Source organism: Equus caballus, chromosome 11, assembly GCF_041296265.1.
Source record: "Equus caballus isolate H_3958 breed thoroughbred chromosome 11, TB-T2T, whole genome shotgun sequence".
Lineage (NCBI taxonomy): Eukaryota > Metazoa > Chordata > Mammalia > Perissodactyla > Equidae > Equus > Equus caballus.
In genome coordinates this window covers 46,620,677-46,639,060 of record NC_091694.1, presented here as the reverse complement: position 1 = coordinate 46,639,060, position 18,384 = coordinate 46,620,677, and the positions used below count along the sequence as shown (strand labels likewise).

The 18,384-nt window shown below is 51.2% G+C and overlaps 1 protein-coding gene across 50 annotated transcripts in view; it reads right to left on the bottom strand.

Annotated features, from left to right (window-relative positions):
• Positions 1 to 1,567: 1,567 nt before the first annotated feature.
• Positions 1,568 to 18,384, bottom strand: part of RAP1GAP2 (RAP1 GTPase activating protein 2) — a 211,614-nt gene continuing 194,797 nt past the window's right edge. For 26 of the 50 annotated variants that reach the window (XM_023653248.2, XM_023653253.2, XM_070227894.1 and 23 more), the window contains 8 exons: positions 14,046 to 14,183; positions 13,459 to 13,577; positions 11,448 to 11,561; positions 11,082 to 11,199; positions 10,486 to 10,612; positions 7,218 to 7,294; positions 6,817 to 6,855; positions 1,568 to 5,942 (listed from right to left, as the gene is read on the bottom strand). In XM_023653248.2, coding sequence (XP_023509016.1) covers positions 6,847 to 6,855; positions 7,218 to 7,294; positions 10,486 to 10,612; positions 11,082 to 11,199; positions 11,448 to 11,561; positions 13,459 to 13,577; positions 14,046 to 14,183 — 702 coding nt within the window. In that variant the 3' untranslated portion in view covers positions 1,568 to 5,942; positions 6,817 to 6,846. The remainder of the gene's footprint in view (positions 5,943 to 6,816; positions 6,856 to 7,217; positions 7,295 to 10,485; positions 10,613 to 11,081; positions 11,200 to 11,447; positions 11,562 to 13,458; positions 13,578 to 14,045; positions 14,184 to 18,384) is intronic. The other 24 variants (XR_011423417.1, XR_011423424.1, XR_011423421.1 and 21 more) reach the window with 5 other exon arrangements.

The following is an 18,384-nucleotide window of genomic DNA, read 5'->3' as shown; positions in this document are numbered from 1 at the left end:
TAATAACACATGCCTTACAGGGTTGTTTGGATGATTAAATGAGATAATACCATCAGTTCTGCCATAACACTTGTTTTGAAAATGGGGATTTGGTCCAACACTATTAATATTGAGTATAATGCAAATTGTACATTTGATTATGCAACTTGTCCATGAGAAATACTAAGTGAATGCAGAAAACCACATCCATCTGAATCGAACTGCAGAGAAACACATAAAACCCACATGCACACACCTCAAACATCTGCCAGCTACCTCAGCACATCATGAGTTACGAGCCACACCCACCCACATCTGGTGTTACCACTGTCTGTCCAATTTCAGAAAACCTCATCCCACCTCTTCACAGTAACTCAAAAGTGGCAACGCTTCCAACATCCACTTCCACAAGCAAACTGCAGGTCTGTTTCAAAGTAAAGTGCCATATCTACTTTAGTATTTAGGTCTTTCTTAATATCTAACATGTGTAAAACTGTGCCACCATTTCCATTGAGTTCCTATATTTTATCTTTCTGTGTCACTGACAAAGTTTTTAAGTGTTATGCTCCAGCCCTATTTTTTCCATAAGCCCTGCAGTTGCACAATTTTGCAGTGTTGTGATTTTTAGGAACTAGTGTGTCATGTTACAGCAGAATTGACTGCATATGTAAAACACACAGCATGTGGTAAGCATTCAATAAATGTCAGCTGCTACTACTTTTATGACAATGACAATTATTATTGAAACTCTGGTGCTTGAATAACACTTGCCATTTGTTCTTCAAAGCTCTTTCCCAATTATGAATTCACTTTTATCCTCATGCTTTGCAGGTGGATTATTTTTTCAATTATACATAAAATAAATGCAAATCCAGAGAAGTTAAGTAATTTGCCCCAAATCACATAACCAAGCCCCAGCAGATAAAGGACTGTTCCTTGCCTTCAAATTTCTTCATGAAGAAAAAATACAGATATTACTTCTAAGCCTACATCCAAACGCTATAAAGCAAAGTACACATAGTGGACAGTGGGGAGTCAAAGGGGGGTGGGAGAGAGGGCATTTACTTATTAAAGGATCCCTGAAGAAGTGAATCAGGAGTTTGGAAAGAAAGTGGGCAGAAGGGAGAAAATTGCAGGATGGAGACAAATCAATGAATAGCAGGGATCTCAAACTCAGATGCCTATCAGGGACCAAGCAAATAACAAGACTGAGTGAAATGCTGCAGGTGTAAACAATAGGGCATGGTGGGACTGTGGTACGCTCAGGTCCCACCAGAAGGGTAACCTCTTGTGAGCTCTGACCAATTAGTGCCACTCCTAAGGAGTGGACCCAGCATCTGATTTTTAAAACAAACAGAAAAATTCAGATTTTATGTGAAATTTCTAGGTTTGGGGTTTGTGGGGGTTTTTTTTCCAATTGTGGTCAGTTTTTTAAACATCGGTAACTAATTCAAAAATTTTAAAATACTTTTCAAGCCAAAGTAACACATCTACAGGGCAGACATGGCCCCTGGGCTATTCAACCTCTGGGTGAACTGAACAGCGATGCTCAGGACTGGGGTTCTAAGCAAAGAAGTCTGAACACTGATGGACACAAAATATGTTATTTATTGTCAATTTCTGCAAAGACACATTTAAGCAACAAAATATACATTTGTCGACCTTTTAGAATTTGTTTTATACATTAACAAATACAATGTGCTACCATAGCAATAAATTAAATGTACACTATTTACATTACATAGGCAGTCAGGGTCTACGAATCACCTCCTCAAGAGGAGGAAAGAAAGAAAAGTCAATCATCATATGGATCATCATTTCCGAGCTCTACTTCTTAGGTTCTATCACATAGAGGAATCTCTTCACACTTAATGTCAGCGCTCCCTGGGCTGGAGTGTGGAAGGGTAACGCCCAGGACAGGGGGCAGTTGGCACACATGCTAACAAGCGGGAAGGGGGAATTAACCCTTCCAAGCAGAAATGTCACAAAATCAAAGACGATGGCATTTAAATTCCAGTCTCCAGCCACACACCCTGTCCCCAGGGCTGGTAAGGCACAGGACAGAGCCAGGGCCCGAACAGCCTCTCACCAGGCAGGGCTTCACTGTCCTTAGCCCTAGCAGGGGTTGTCTCCTTCCTTCCAAAGGGGCACATGGCCCAGCTGAAAGGAGGGAGACGTGGGGTTAGGGTGGAGAAGGGGCTGGTGGTAAAACAGGAATCAGAGCTTGTGGAAGAATGCTCCACCCGGCCCCCAGAGGCTGCAAGGGCAGCCTTGGCAAACTCCACTGACCCACCCTCGCCTTTGAGTTGAGGGGGCTAGAGGGTGGAGGAGGAGCCCGGGGTGTGAGCATAAATGACCGGCCAGGTCCCTGCCAACTACCTGTCGCCTTGAGATCTGGAACCCCGCCCATTCCCCCACAACAGACCTGTCTCGCCTGACTCAGAACTGAATGAAGAAGGTAGTGTTCACACTGGCACCTTAAACAGTCAGGGTAAGAAAGTGAAACAGGCTCTCGTCCCACCTCGTCACTTGAGCCTATATTTTTATTAACCACCTTTGCTCAAGGATCAGGGAGAACGAGAGTTTTCTTTTACCACTTCTCTTCTTAACTTAAAAAGGGGAAACTGAGGGTTGGTTAACTGCATCTTTGCCCCGGCCTTCACCTCCATTACCGACTGGTTGAAAAGCCGATGTCACCAAGGAACAATCCATTGGAATCTCTTTCTCTCCTTGTTTTCTTTCCTTAAGCTGCATCCAAACCCCAGGGCCCTCACTGAAAACTCTGAGAGACTATCCCTCCTGATAACACGAACAGAGACTGAGGTCCCACAAGCACCTTTGTCTGCTGACACCTCCCTCCCAACTAACTGGCTTCTCCAAAACTCAGGGCCCCAGGAAATGCAGCCACTTGTTCAACCAACCACATAGGTGGTGCCAAAGGAAGGGCCCTGGGTTGTGGGTTCTAATCCCAGCTTTGCCACTAGCTGGCTGTGTGACCTCAAGCAAGTTACTTCCCCTCACTGGGCTGAGGTTTCTCACCTGGATAATGACATGGTTGGAATAGATCCTAAAAGGGGCCCAGAAGGCTTGAACATCAAGATGATGCTGACCAAGCTGAGACAGAATATTTTTCAAGAAATGCCATTTTCTACTCATTAGCATAGACAGAAGCTCTAGTCAAGCTCTTTCTGCATCTGCTTTTAAGCATCGACTGAGCACAGGCATACGGCTGCCCTACAGAGCCTGACAAGTACAGTGTCTTCTGTGAGTTAGGCAGTTCCCAGAGACAGAGAAGTGTCCAGGAAACACTTCTCCTGTATCTAGGAGATGGCAAGCAGAACGCCTCAAATACCAGCATGAGCACCATCAGGATGAGTCTAGTCACAAGGACTGATGAGGCTTGAGCAAATCTTTGAGCCCTAAGACTGGGTGAAGCAATAAAAGGAAAGACATTTTGGACCACAGCAGATGCAAGGAGAGTGTGAGAGAAGCTGCCTCCAGGAACCCGAGCCGCCTGCCCCACGGTCCAGAGGGGTGAGAGGGGACAGTCCTTGTTCTCCTCCCCCTCAGCCCTGGGACCTCGGGGGGACTAGTCGTGTGCATTCTGGAAGCCATAGGATGGAGTTTCTAGAAATGGTGATGCAGGACCCAGGGACCTTTCAGATCCTGCCCAGAGCACCCCCATTAGCACCCAGAAGGTAGACAACACTTTTCAGGTCTGTGCTTCTTAAGGGGCATGCCTGCGCCTCTCAGTTTCTCTGGACACTGACTCTCCCCAGGCAGAGTCTCCTGGCCACTGGCTCAGAGGCAGGGGCAAAGCCCTCGCAGGAGGTGGGGGCTGCAGGGGGGAGCTGCCAGAGCAGCGGGGGAAGGTGGGTATGAGGTTCCCAAGTTGGACAGAGCAGGGACAACCTGAAAACCCCAGGGGACCCCCCGACCAAGACACAACACAGCACTACCACCCAGCAGCTGTAAATACCAGCTGCCCAGAGAAGCGAGCCAGAACCCAGGAAGAGTTTTCAAAGAAATGCAGTTTGACCTTTCAAGTTCCTTCAGAAACCCAGCCAGCAGAGCTGCCAGAATCCGCGGGCCTCATTCCAGCTGTGGGTGCCGCTACAGTGACTTTTAATAAAAGCTAAACAGACATTTTGGTGACCTTCTAACTAGAATAAATCTTACCGGACTAGTGCTTTAAGTAAATACATTTCTCAAATAGCGTGAGGGGAGATGTCTACCAGCCTGCAAAGGGGACCCCACCATGTCCATGCAAGTAGGGGTCAGAGGTTCATGGTTTTGCTCTAATGGCCAAAGCAATGGGGAAACTGTCACATCAGTCAAAAACAAGTGTCACATTTATAGGCCTGGACTTGGGAACAGGCCCAGATCCCAAGGCAAATAAAGCAGCTGGTTGGAAATCCTTGGCATCCACTTGTTAAAACAGGAGCCCCGCCAGCCAGCATCCCCCCAGCAGCCCCGTGTCACAGAGGCCCCACATGCACTTGAAGCTGCAGCACGGCCAAGGGTCTGCTCTTCAGTCTCTGTGTTTTACTTGGAGGATACCCCACCTTAAACCCCACCCAGGCCGGTCAGCAGCAATGACCACTCGCATTGCAGACTTGGATGGCTGAGAAGCGAGGGGGGCTGCTCCTCAGAGAGCGAGCCGGCTCACCCAGTGAAGGTGGCTCCAGCTGAGGGTGCAGGCAGTGTCTGAACTGCACCAGCCGAGGCCCAGGTTGCAGGAATCCCACAGATGTGACAACTGCCCACAGACTTGCTGTTGGAGGGGGGAAGAAGAAGATTGGGGGGATCAAACCCTGACACAGACAAAGGGCAAGTAAGCTGGAAAGCGTCCCTCAGGCAGCGCTAGGTCCCCCACAGAAGCCAGGAACATAAATTGCAGAAGGACACAGCTCTTAAGTCCTACTCACACACCAGCCTGACAAACCTGGTGTGTCATCCCCATCTCGCCTCCCCACCCTCCCCTAAGTGGTGGGTTGAAGTAACTCCTCCGTGAACCTCCACACCCAGTGGAAACCTGATCCCGGCCCAGCCCTCGGATCTGAGGTTTTCCTCGCCCAGAGTCTGGGCACTCGCTGACTCTCCTCCCTGAATTCCTTCTTACTCCTGGCTGTCCATCCTTCATGGGAAAAACATCTGCTCAAAGGGGAGGGACTGACCCAGGGCTTCTCCCACAGCAACCACAATGAGGAGCCTGCGTGAAATCAGGCCGGACAAAAGTTCCAGCTGCCGGCAAGCAACAGTCAGCGCCCGCTCCCCACACACGCCCGGCTGCGTCCCAGCTTCACGCGGATGCTCAAGATGCAGGGAGCAGGGATGGAGGCAGCTCTGGGCCTGATGTCAGCAGTGGGTAAGAAGTTTTTAGCACAGAAGCAAACAGATCTGAGGGAGCTCCAGAGATGTGAGAGCAATAGAGCTGATTTCTATTAGGACATCTTCAAAGACAGCTACGAATTTTGCTCCTGGAAAAGTGCTCCCTCCACCACCACTAAATGCCTTTGCTATGCCTGCCACGTCCAGGACACAGTGCTGCCCCTCCCTGGGCGCAGTCCTGCTGTCGGCCTCTGCTCCCCACCTCACCACTCTCTCCACCTCTCTGGTCTCTAACTGAGTCCCTGGTACCCAGATGCCCCCTTGCCCAGCTCTTGCCTCTGCAAACAAAACAAGATGACAAATGACCCAGACACACATCACATCAGGTGGTCAGGAGTAGGGGGAGCCTGGAGGACTGAGGCCTAGTCCAGAGATGGGAAGGTGCTTTCAAGAAACAGGGTATCTTGGCAAAGGGGTGGGCAGGGCTGTGGCCGGGTCAGGACATTGGGACAGACAGCCGGTCTGCTGGGCAGGTGGCCGGTGGGGCAGCAGGCCTGTGACGGTCAGAGTAGTGGATGGCACCCCCAAACTGCTGAAATAGGAGTCTTCTCCGGGATAGAATTGGGTCTTCCCTGGAAGAGACAAGGAGAAGGGAGATGATGACCAAACGTTGGATAGAGGAAAGGAGGGCGAACACAGGCGCCCATGGCTACAGTCCACTGTATGTGCTCAGGACAGGAAGGGGCCAGACTTCACCCAGCCCCAGAAGCTGGTGAACAGTGGCATCGAAGTACGCGATGGGAATTGGAGGTGAGTGTCAGCATTCTCATTTCACAGATCAGGTTTACTTAAAGTGGACTCAGCTGTCCCCCTCCTCTTAGTTCCAACTGTGACTCATACGGCTGGGAGCCCCACTGCAGGGCTGGGAATTCAGACGGGTCTCTAGTAACTTCTCTAGCAGGGGTTCAGGCCTTGGCAGCGAGCTGGACCCATGCCCTGCTCTTCTGAGAACCACACACTCTCTCGGCTGAGGCTGGAAGCAAAGGTCCTTCCTGGGGTCATCCTGCACAATGTTTAGAGGGCCTCTCTGGACATGCAGGAGGACACACTTCAGCCCAGAGCCCTGGCCAAAGACACAGGAGGGAAAGGCTGCCAAGAGCAGGGAGTCCAGGGGGCAAACTGAGGCATTCCCCCTCCAAGGAGGCAGGTGGGCTCTGAGCTCCTGCCCCTCTGCCTACAGGAACCAGGCTTCTCTGCAGGAGGGAAACCAACTCAGTGAGTTTGGCCCAATCCTACTGGGCAACCCTTCCCATCCACACCCAAGGCAATCTGCCCTCTTCCTCATCCAGACTGAACCCCATCATAGAGGCTTCGGCAGGAGGCCACCGACCCTCCCCAGCTGTCAAGATCTCTCTGGCCATTCTCAGGTTATCAGGCCACCAGTACCCTGATCTTAAAAGGTCACACCTTCCCTCGTGGCCACAGCAGAACAAACCCTTGACCCACCTTTGACAGGCGAAGGACTCCTCTTTCACGTTAGTGACCCTGTTTCAACAAAAATCCATACAAGAGTTTTAAATAACCAGACAACATAATCCCCACTGACTGCAGCTTCTGTGCACTCAGCTCTCAACCCTCCAGTGAGCTCAGGAAGGGGCAGGAGGCCCCAGAAGCCAACAGATCACAGCTCCTACCGGGTGTGGCTCTAACACCGCGCATGTGGCAGAGGGGGCTGATAACCCCCAGGCTGATGCCTACACCACATGGAAACCAACAGCATCACCCAGAGATGTGACCAGAGCTCTCCTTCCCCAGATGTGATGTGCCCCCAGGAAGGAAGGCTGGCTTGTGGAGGACGTTGGAACGTGGGAGGCTCCCCTGCCACCGCCACCCCTCCAGATCCTTACCGCACTGGAGCCAGCATGGCTGAGCTTATCGAAGCGGAATTTCAGGTTTGACCTCGGGGAGTTTCTGCTTTTGACATCTAGGAAAAAAAAGAATGCCCATGAAAAGAGGATGGGACTGTAGCGGTCACTGGGGCTGAGGGCGGGGAGGGGGCACTGGATAGGGAGGCCAGGAGAAGGGGGCCTCCTCCTCTCCACTAGAAACCCTAGCTGACTTGCACCCACTACGACAGCCAACTCTTAAATTTTTAGAAAAGTTGTGAGCTGGCTGTTAAACCCAGTCGTTTAAAAAAAATTAAATTATATTAGCTTACAATTGAATTATATTCATCAAAAGTAATAAATACTCAAAAGTCAGCCTTTCCTAGTTATTTCACTACATTTGACTATTATCTATTCTCTTAAGGTTATTTCCGTCTGTTGTATCTGTCTGGTGGCTCTTCCCAACTCCAGGTCCCATTGGTGGCTTAAGGTCAGCCATGGCAGGAGGGTTTACACCACAGAAACCAGCAAACACCACAAATCAGAGCTTGATTTATGGTTTTGTTGTCCAGACTCAAGAAACCAATGGAGAAAATGTTAATATAAATTAAACCTGAAAATGTGTTGTGTCTATAGCCATTGCATTGAGAATGGCACAAGAATTCACAGTGAGTGAGTGAATCCTCTCCCAGTGTTTGAAAACTGCTCTCTCCTTCAGCAAAGTTGCTCGTGTCACTGACAAAATAACAGCAATGCCCATTCATGTCAGGACTACACTTGTGCATCATTTGGGATCTTACGTTCTCCATGGATACAAAGGTTAGGCAAATATCAATCAAAGTATTTTGTGATAATCGATTGACTATATGAAATTTGCAGTAAAGAATACTGGACATTCTATCTTTTATAAATTGTATGCTTCAGATTCTTTATAGCACTAGAATTTACAGTAAACATAAAGGTGGGGTGGGGGTGTGTGTGTGTGTGTGTGTGTGTGTGTGTGGTAGGAGAGCCAGTTGTTAAACATTTACCAGCACACCACTGGCGGGGGGCCACTTGGCTTTCTGGTTTTCCTCTGGCTGAGAGAACCAACAGCTCGGTACACTCCACCTGGAGGCTGCTGACTTACTCCTGGTGCTTCCAATCACGGGTTCCACTCAGTGCTACGAGTACCTCTCGATGTAACCCGCCAATCCCCTCTCAGGGCCGCAGGGGCCCCAGGTGTGAAATGACCAATGGTCAGGGCATCCGAGATTATGGAAGACCGGATGGCAGGCCCTCCCAGGCCACCTCCCTCCGCTCAGCCCTGTCTCTCCCCAGGTGCAGCTGAACAGTCTAAAACAGGTTTCCAGATCTCCACAAGCCCACCCTGTGGGTACCCGGCACAACTTCTGTGGGGTTGGGGATGAGGGGTGGCCCCTCAGGGTTAAATACTACAGGGCAGTGGGAGACAATAAGCACCGGGCAGGAGTTACCAGGCCCGTTCCTGGTCCACTTCTGCCACGGGTGACCTTCAGCAAGTCACAGGCACTCTCTAAACCTCCTTTACTCAAAACCTTATTTATTTTGATATTTATTTAACACCAAGTAGGAGCCAAGAGTGCTTACAGATTCTTCCATTCATCCCTTCAATATTTAATTAAGCCCTATTTTTTAAAAAATCAGGGAATTTGTATTACTACTCCACTTTATAGATGAGGAAACGGGCTCAGAGAGCGGACCTGTCAATGCCACGGCCAGAACAAGAACCCAGCTCCACAGCTGGCAGCCACAGCGGGCTGAGTGAGAGTGTGTTTCCATCACTTCAACTAGTTTCTCAACCTCAGCCTATTGACATTTTGGGCCAGATAATTTCTTGCTGCCCTGTACATTGTAGGCTGTTTCACAGCATCCCTGACCTCTGCCCGCTAGATGCCAGTAGCCTATCCCCTGACCCCCCATCATGAAAATCAAAAATGTCTCCAGACATTGCCAAATGTGCCCTGGGGAGCAAGATCATCCCCAGTTGAAAAGCACTGATTACACTATTGTTCTATTCCTGTTATTAAATAAACTCTTAAGTTAACCATTCTAAATCTCTTAGACCCATAAGCTCATTTAATCTTCACACAACCAACCATATGAGGTAGAAACCATTCCCCTCCCTCTATTTTTCATTTGCAGAAACTGAGGCACAGAAAGACTCAGTAACTTACCCAACATCACATCGTTAGTAAACGGAAGATCCAGGAATTGGACCCAGGCTCCAGAGTCCTGTCTCCACACTAGGCTGCCCTCCTCAAGGGCAGGACCAAGGCTCTGACTTCTGGGCACCCACAGCACCCAGCTGTGCCTACCACACACATCCAGATGGGGATGCCCCTCGGGCTCTGACCCTTCACCTTCTCCCCAGAGCTGGCTCCTCCTACTCTGCCCAATTGCAGGGATCACAGAACCCCAAAAGGCCCAGACTCCTTGCTCCCTCTGGACCCCGACGACTGAGTCCAGAAGATTTTACCTCCTTGACACCTCTTGAATCTGCATCCTTCTCCAATTTGCCCCAGACACTCCCAGATCCATGGCCCCATCACCCCTTACCGCCCACCGAGACCCCCCACTGATATCCCTCCCCCAGTCTGCTCCCCGCCAATCCTTCCTACTCAGCCAGCTGCAGCCTCCAAAATGATCTTTCTCTACTCCAGATGGCGCTTCTCCACTGAAGAACTTTCAAAGACTTCAGACCCTCCAATGGCCTCCACTGCTGGCAGGATAACACCAAAATCCTCACCAGGGTCCCCGTGGAGGGCCCAGCCTGTCGCTCTAACCGCTGTCTCCTCTCTCATCCATGCCCTCTGTGAACTCCAACCACACTGAACCACGTGCGGTTCCAGAACAGTCTCTCAATTCCCTCCAGGCCTTTCCACGTGCAGCTCCCTCCACCTGCAACACTCTGCCACCTCCTATTCTTGCATTATCAGGACCATTGCTGTGACAGAGGGGCCTTAGGTCGATGACGAGGTCGGGCGAGAGGTCAAGGAAAGAGACTCAGCTTTACAATCCCAACTCCTCCAGCAAATCAACGAACTCTCTGAGCCTCAGTTTCCCCACGAGTAAGGAGAAGATAAGAACACAGGCCTCTTAAGGTTGATGAACAGATGCAGTGAGCTAGCAGAGCTGAAGGGCCTGACACTTTGGGGTAGGAATGGAAACTGGTCAGTTCAGGGTGCCTGGGGCATGCACCCTGCGAAGAGAGGTCAGGGTACAGCCCCCGCCCCCAGCCACATTGTACACACCACCAGATGCTACTGACCTGTAGGACTCCGGCTCATGATGATGGGGGTGGCGGCTGCCCCCAGGCTGGGGCTCTCGCTGCTCGGGGACTGGCTGTAGACAAACACCTCCTGCTTGAAGGGCGAGGTTGTGGACGGCTGGCTGCTCTGGGGAGAGAGGCCGGGTGAGCGAGGGCAGCCCCACAGGGTGGTCCATGCCGTGGCAGGCCTGAGACATGCCCCCCCGCCAGCACAGGGCAGCCACTGGCCCCCACTCCTCACTTGGACCCGCTCTTTCCTTGGGCTGCCTCCAACCCTGGCTCCAACCTCCCCCAAGCCCAGCCCCCAGGAAGTGCCATTGACCCTCTCCTCTCAAGCCAGGAACACCACTCAGTCTGGCCTCTGACCCTCTGCTGCTGCTCCTACGTCACTCTGAAGGAGACCTCCCTGAACCACTGCTCCCAGAGGGTGGAGATGGCTGACTGGTCCACCTCTTGTTTCCATACTTCCCCCTTTATCCACAGAGCCTAGAGTGGGGCTCAGCCCGCAGTACCTATTTTAATGCAGAGAACAGGTGTCTGGCTGGGCCCCAGGGTGCCCTTCCCTGCTCCCCAAGGCTGGACAGGGCCACACCTACCCCGCTGTCACACTCCTCCATGGCCTCCCCCTCCCCTGCCGTGCTGCTGAAGCTGCTGGTGCTGGAGGAGGAGCGGGAGATGTTGGCTCGGCCATTCTCCTTCAACTTAATGAAGGGCCTGCAGGGAACAGGAAGCAAGGCAGGCCCTAGTCACACACAGAGGCCCCCTGGGCCCTCCCTGGGGATGAGGGCAGGCTTAGCAGAGACCTGAGCTTGCCCACCGGCAGCTCCTCATGACTGTTGGCTTCTGTGTTCCAGAGAGTTCTCAAAGCAAGAGATGCTGACTCTCAGCTTGCCTGGAGCAGAGAGCAGCTTCCAGGGCTCCAAGCGGCTGCAGTCAGCCTTTCCCCACCCTCACTCTCTTACTTCTCCTTGTTGGGGCAGATTTCCGGAGAGCTGGGATTGGAGGAGGTCTCAGACTTTATCTCCTGAGAAGAGTGTCCGCCATCCGGGGTCTTGGGGTTGCTGGATGCACTGTCACTGAGGAAACGAGGATGAGGAGTGAGGCCAGGGAGGCTTCCCCCAACCCCTACCCCAGCCCCAGGCCTGAGACAGAGCCCGACCAGCTCTCAGCACCATGGGGGCCTATAGAGTCATAGCACCGCCTGCCAGAGCACAGCCACCAGGACCCCCATTCCCACCCGAGCTCCTCTCAGAGACTATGGCGGGCAGACAACAGAGATGTCTCCCTCCCCCTGGCCCCCGGCAACCACTAATCTACTTTCTGTCTCTGTGAATTTGCCTATTCTGGACATCTCATATAAATGGAGGCATACATGGTGGTCTTTTTGGGACTGGCTTCCTTCCCTTAGCATAAGGTTTTCAAAGCTCATCTACATTGTAGCGTGGATCAGTACCTTACTCCTTTTAATTGCTAAATATTCCATTTTATGGATTTACCACATTTTGTTTATCTATTCACTGAGTGATAGATATTTGGATTATTTCCACTTTGGGCTATTATGAATAATGTCGCTATGAACACCTGTTTGCTAGTTTTTATGTAGACCGTGTATATTTTCTCTTGCGTATATACCTGGGAGCTGCGTCATATGGTAACTCTACGCTTAACCCTCTGAGGGACTGCCAGACTGTTTTCCAAAGCAGTCGCACTAGTTTACATCCCCACCAGCAATGAATGAGGGTTCCAGTTTCTCCACATCCTTGCCAACACTTGTTATTATTTGTCTTTGTGTGTGTGAGGAAGATTGGCCCTGAGCTAACATCTGTGCCCATCTCCCTCCACTTTGTATGTGGGACACTGCCAGAGCATGGCTTGATGAGCAGCATGTAGGTCCACGCCCAGGATCTGAACCCACGAACCCTGGGCTGCCAAAGCAGAGTGTGCAAACTTAACCACTATGCCGCCAGGCTATTATTTGTCTTTTTGATTATAGCTATCCTAGAGGCATGAAGTGTCTCAATGAAGGTTTTTTTGGGGTTTTTTTGGTGAGGAAGATTAGCCCTGAGCTAACATCTATGCCAATCTTCCTCCATTTTGTATGTGGGTCATCACCACAGCATGGCTGACGAGTGGCGTAGGCCCACGCCCAGGATCCGAACATGGGCCACCAAAGCAGAGCACAAACTTAACCACTACACCACCGGGCCAGCCCCTCAATGCACTTTCAATGAGGTCACTAACGACCTCCTAACTGTCAGTCCAAGCAAGAGTTTGGATCATTGTGCTGGACTTCTCCACAAGTCTGACACTGCTGACCCTCCCTTGTGGAATTTCTCCTCTCCCGGCTTCTGAGCTCCCTGCCTCTGTGGATCAATGGATACAACCACCTTGTTGGGGGAGGGTCAGAGTGTGTAGAATGCCTTGGGAACGCCAGCATTTAAGGGCAGGTGGAGAAAGGAGAGCCAGTGAAGAAGACTGGGAAGGAAGGGTGAGAGAGGAGGAGGATCAGAAAGACAGTTGGCAAGAACAGGTTAAGTATAATACAACGTGAGAGTTACTTAAAAAAAAAAAAAAGGAAGAAGAATAGAACCTTCTAGAAGCCCAAAGGAAGGTTCAAATAACTCTGCCTGGCAGAATCAGGGAAGGTGTCCATAAGAGAGGACCTCTGAGTGAGCATTGAAAAAGGAGGCAGAGAAAGAAAAGAATGCAAGCAACGTTTCTAGTTTAGGTCAAAATTTAACAAGAATGACTTTGGAAAGTTCTGTGCAGAGACTGGCCAAATCTGCTTGGTGGATAAAGAGCTGTGTGAGTGACAGGGCATGTGCAGGGGCCTGAAGTGGGGACCACGCTTAGACAAAAGCCATCTCCCGAAGCTGCACAAAGCCCTCCCCAGGGTTAGGCATCTGATGACTGTGGCGGTGAAGAGCTGACAAACCCCAGAGTCGGGCTGGAGTCGGGGCCCCTGACAGTTACCTTCGTGTCCGGCTGTCCCCTTGGCCCTCAGAGCCTGTGTGCAGGCGAGGGAAGAGCCCCGACCGCCGCTTGATGGGGCTACGTGACTGGTTCTTCGCCGTTGCCACTGCCACCGGAGGCTGTCAATGAAACCGCCAAAATACGTGCTCATACCCCAAGCCCAGATCTCCTTCTCCGCATCCCCTCTTCTGGTCTACAAACAGCTCCTGCAACCCCCTACCTAGTTTGGAGGAGATTCCAGAAAATAGTAAGACAGCTAGGAAGGTTGGGATCTATGTTACAGCAGCTGAGACCCCGAGGCTCCAGACACTTGCAGCCTGTTTTCCTGTGTTAGTAAGCCCAGGCAACAATTCACCAAAGACCAGAATTCTTGGAGGAACACGGGGTCAGGGCCACCTTAAGGAGAGCCTCGCCTATTGAGAAGGACAGGATGACTCAGGCAATCACAGACTGAGAACCACAAAGTCTGGGGTTACCCCCAACAGCCTCAGTTGCTCTGGTCACCTGGCCCAAGCCTGGGTGAATGCACTCCTCCTTCCCAGGCCTGGAGGACCCTCCACGGGCCCCCGCTGGCCTGTGGCACTCACAGAGAAGGTAGTCTTGGTAACCTCCACGCTGTTGTGGGAGATGCCCCCGCTGAGGCTGCCGGGAATGCCCCCACTGTGCTGCTTCTTCTGGCTGCTCACCATGGTCTCCATGGAGTGGCTGCGCACACGGATGGCCCGCTGTGGGGAGAGAAGGTGACAGGACCTGAGAGGTGGAGCCTGGCTGCCACCAGAAGACCCTGCCCTCTTGATGGGGTCTGCAGACCCTGCCCTCAGCATGTGCACACTTGTGCACACACACTTGCATGCTCACTCTCTCAGTAGCTCATGCTACAGTCACTATGGTTCGCAGAGAATTTTCACATGTTCAGTCCCATGCTCTGGGCGTGGGTGACTCCTAGAAAGCAGAGGCGAGGGAAGGCAACAGCCAGGGAGAGTCCGAGGGGTCAGGGCCTCAGCTCCCCAGCAAGGTGGACAAAAGCTGTTATCCCCATCTTACAGTTAAGGAAAGTGAGGCTTCGACAGCTCACCAAACCCGTGTGACCCTGGTCTGTCTGGTTAGCAACCTCTCTAGGCTACAGCTTCTTTATCTGTAAACTGGGAATGATACGTTCCATGCAGGCTCGTGGTGGGAACTCAACAGTCATGTGCCTGAGCCCAATCTGACTCTTTTTCCCAGAGAACTAAGCATCCTTATATTTAAACACTAGATATCCCTTCTGCTGTCATCCCAATGTGGGCTTTGTGCAATTTGCAATACATTCGCCCCTGGTGAACCATGTAGGAGCGCTTACAAATCAGTGCATGGAGCCAACACTCACTTGCAGGGGCTTAAGACACTGTCAGTACAAGCCCGCAGCCTGACACAGCTGCTGAAAGAGAAGATGCATGCTCAGAGTGGGCGAGGTGGGAGGCCTTGGGGGGCACAGAGCTGCTCAGCCCACAAAGAGCCCTGTGCCCACTTAGGGCCACCAAAGAGCAAAGGGCATTTCAGCAAACAGTGAGGTGTCCAGGAGGGGACAACCAGGGTGGTCAGGGGCTTGTCACAGTGCACGCATGGATAAGAACAGCTAAAACCAAGATTGCCGAGCCCACGACAGGGATGGACCTGGGAGGTGAAGACCACTCCTTCAGACGGCTCTGCAGGCCTCTGTTGCTCTGGAACCAGACCCAAGGGGAGTGGTTATAGAGAGGCCGATCTCAGCTCAACCCAGGGAGGATGCCCTGACAAGGGAAGTCCAAGAGGATTCTGGCTACCACATGAAGGATGCTCTCTGGTTCTGGAGGCCTTCAAAGATGACATGAGCATTCTAGGAAGGGAAGTTTCTCTCCAGTAAACCCCAAACCCTCGCATCACTCCCCTCTGATCATTTATTCGGTCACTCAATAATACAGCCAGGCAGCAATACAACTTAGTGGTCGAAAGCACGCAAGTGACAGGGTCCAACTACCAGGATTTATATCTGGGCTCCCTATTCCACCACCCATTAGCTGGATGCCCCTGGTCAGGTTGCTTACGTTCTCTGAGACTTACATGTGCAATGGAATGGAGGATATCTACTCCATGGGTTCTTGTGAGAATACATCCAAGGCTCTTAGCAGAGAGCCCGGCACACCATAAGTACCCAAGAAACGTGGCTACTCTAATTGTTAATATTAAGCATTTGTTGCATGCCTCTCATGTGCCTGGCGCTGTGCCAGGAACTGGGAGCATTGTAGGAGAGGAGTCAAAGAAGTGTGAGACCTGGCCCCTGCCTTCAAGGAGTGTACAAGTCAGCTGGGGAAACAAGGCGTTTTCCTAAAATTAGGGCACGCTGAGAGACCCAGGGCCCCTGGGTGCTCCCTCTGCGTTAATTAGCTGTCCAGGGCCCCAGGGCCTAAGAGCCACATGCAAAGACTCATGAATGGAGATATTATTAGTCATTCACGTAAAAGTGCCCTCCCCACCACATCCCTTGCTGGCAGAGCCACTGTCTGGTCCAATGTCCCCTCTTCCTCCATGGGATGAAGGAGTAAATCAAGTCCAATCTAAGGCGGTCACATAACCCATCCCCTTGCCAGTGGAACATAAGGGGACCTCTGCTGGGGGCTTCAGGGAAAGGCTTCCTCAATGATTCCCAAAAGAGATGTGACATGTCTGTACCTGAAACCACAGCAGCCAGCTTGGGGCCATGAGAGATCGAGCCTGCAGGATGAAGCTGACAAGCTGGAGATGGCAGAAGGGAAAGGGGAAAGAACCCGATGCCAATGACCATGCAGAGCCATGAGTTACCTTGGCCTTCTTATTAAGTGAGCTAATGGATTTTCCTTATTGTGTGAGCCGGATGGGGTTCTCAGAACCTCGGCTTCGGGAAACCGATGCAGAAGGACAAACGTGAACACTGCTCCCTTCCTCCCTGGGTTCATACCCACACACGTACAAACATGTCAGTTTATGCACCCCATGTGCCAAGCTACAGATGTTCTCATGTGGAAGAATGAACCCCCTTCCCTCTCTTGAAGCCTCAAGGGAAGAGCTTAGTCTACAGAAAGGTGGTCCCAAGAAATCAGCATGAATATTGCTCCTAGCGAAATAGCAGATCCCGCCGGACCCTCTCCCCAAGGTCAGGAAATCTCCAAGCTCGGAAGGTGAATGACCACCTTGCCTGCCTTTCTATCCTGACAAGGGAAGGTGATTCAGGAAGGAGGGCCATTTGTAAATATGACTGCCCTGGAGACAAGTTACTCTTGCGAATGAGGCACGGAGCCCAGCAGCCTCGTACCTGATGTCATCTAGCCTCTCCAAGATGGCCCTTGAGGGAGATCATCTCTCTCTCTCCCTTTCTAGACCACAGAATAGAGTCGCCTAGCAACAGTTTCCTGCACCATGGTTAAAACAGCCAGCACATACTATTCATTCCATCACTTAAAGATCATTAAGTCACACACCCCTTGGAAAACTGAGGGCAGGAAAGGTGTGGCACCACACTGAGGTGTCCCTCCATAAACAGTGAGGTTCCCTAAGTGAGCTAAGTGCCTCATAAATCTCAGCATCATTACATTCTGTTGGTGCCCTGTGTGTGCTGCCACCACCACTATTGTCATCAACAGTGAGATGTCACTTAATCGTCTATGTTCTGATGTAGTCCTCACTGTCTCTTTTCAAAAGGGGTTTGATGTGGGTAATAAGCCCTGCGTAATGGCATCTGGTCTGCTGAGCTTCACACGCATGGTCTTATTGGATCCCCACAACTCTGAGAGGTACAGAGGACAGGCATTTGATAGAAAAGGTCCCGAAAGGTAAATGATTGCCTGAGGTCACGGTGTAGATAAGACATTGCCATGACCCATACCCAGGACCCTGGGCTCCAGATGAAAGGGTCCCAGGATCCCAAAAGGTGGTCCAGAATTGGATATATAATTCAACTGGTTGATGGACTAAGGATGATTAGAAACCAGGAGCTTTCAAAACAATCTCAAGGCTGATGTCAGAGAAGGCATCTTCTCCTCAAATGCCCTTGGTGCTGCTGTCTGAGTCATCGAGCTAAGTTTGCAGAGACAATGGGCTCACGAGGAATTCCAGGAATTTGCAGGGGGACCGTCTGCTGTCAAAGCAAACAGGGAGGGTTTGAATCCTGGCTCTTCCCAGCACAATGTATGAACCTCTCTGAGTCAGCCTCCTTGTCTGTACAACTTGGTGATGGTCCCTGAATGAGGATGATATGAGACAGCGTGTGCCAAACACCTGGTGTGATATTTACTCAGGATCAGCTCTCCTCCCTACTCTTAGGGATAGAAGCAGACAGACAATAGCTACCTCAAAACCTTAAAGTTATGTTCAGATGAAATCACCCAGGGACATAGTCTGAAGTATTTCATGTTTCAATCTGACGTAGAGATGGAAGCACTAGCCTTCTCAAGCTGGGCAGAAGAGTCAGGTGAAAGGTGAATAAGAGAAAGGAGGACAGTGATGTGGAGAGAGGAAGGCAGGAGAGAAAAGGACAGGCACATGAAGGCTTTGTGTCAGCATTAGGAGGTCTCCAGGGACCATCTGGACCCTCTCCCACTCAGCCCCTTGTTCATCTGGGCCACAGTTCATCTCTTGTCTGCTTGTTTCTTCCCAGGGATGGGCTGCTCACTGCTTTCAAGGCTGCCTGTTCCAGTGGTGGACAACCTGACCTTTGGAAAGGTCCTCTGTGCACCAAGCTGAAATCTTACCATTTCTAGACCTTGGGGTCTCAGACCAGTTTATCCCATATTTCACACAACTGTCCCTAGCTGTCCTCAGAGTCTGCTTTCCTCCAAGCTAATCATCTCTGGTTCCATCACCCACCCTCAGTCACCAAGGTTTTCCAGCCCTCAGCACACTTCATGGCTTACCTTTGAACAAGTTCTCCTTTGG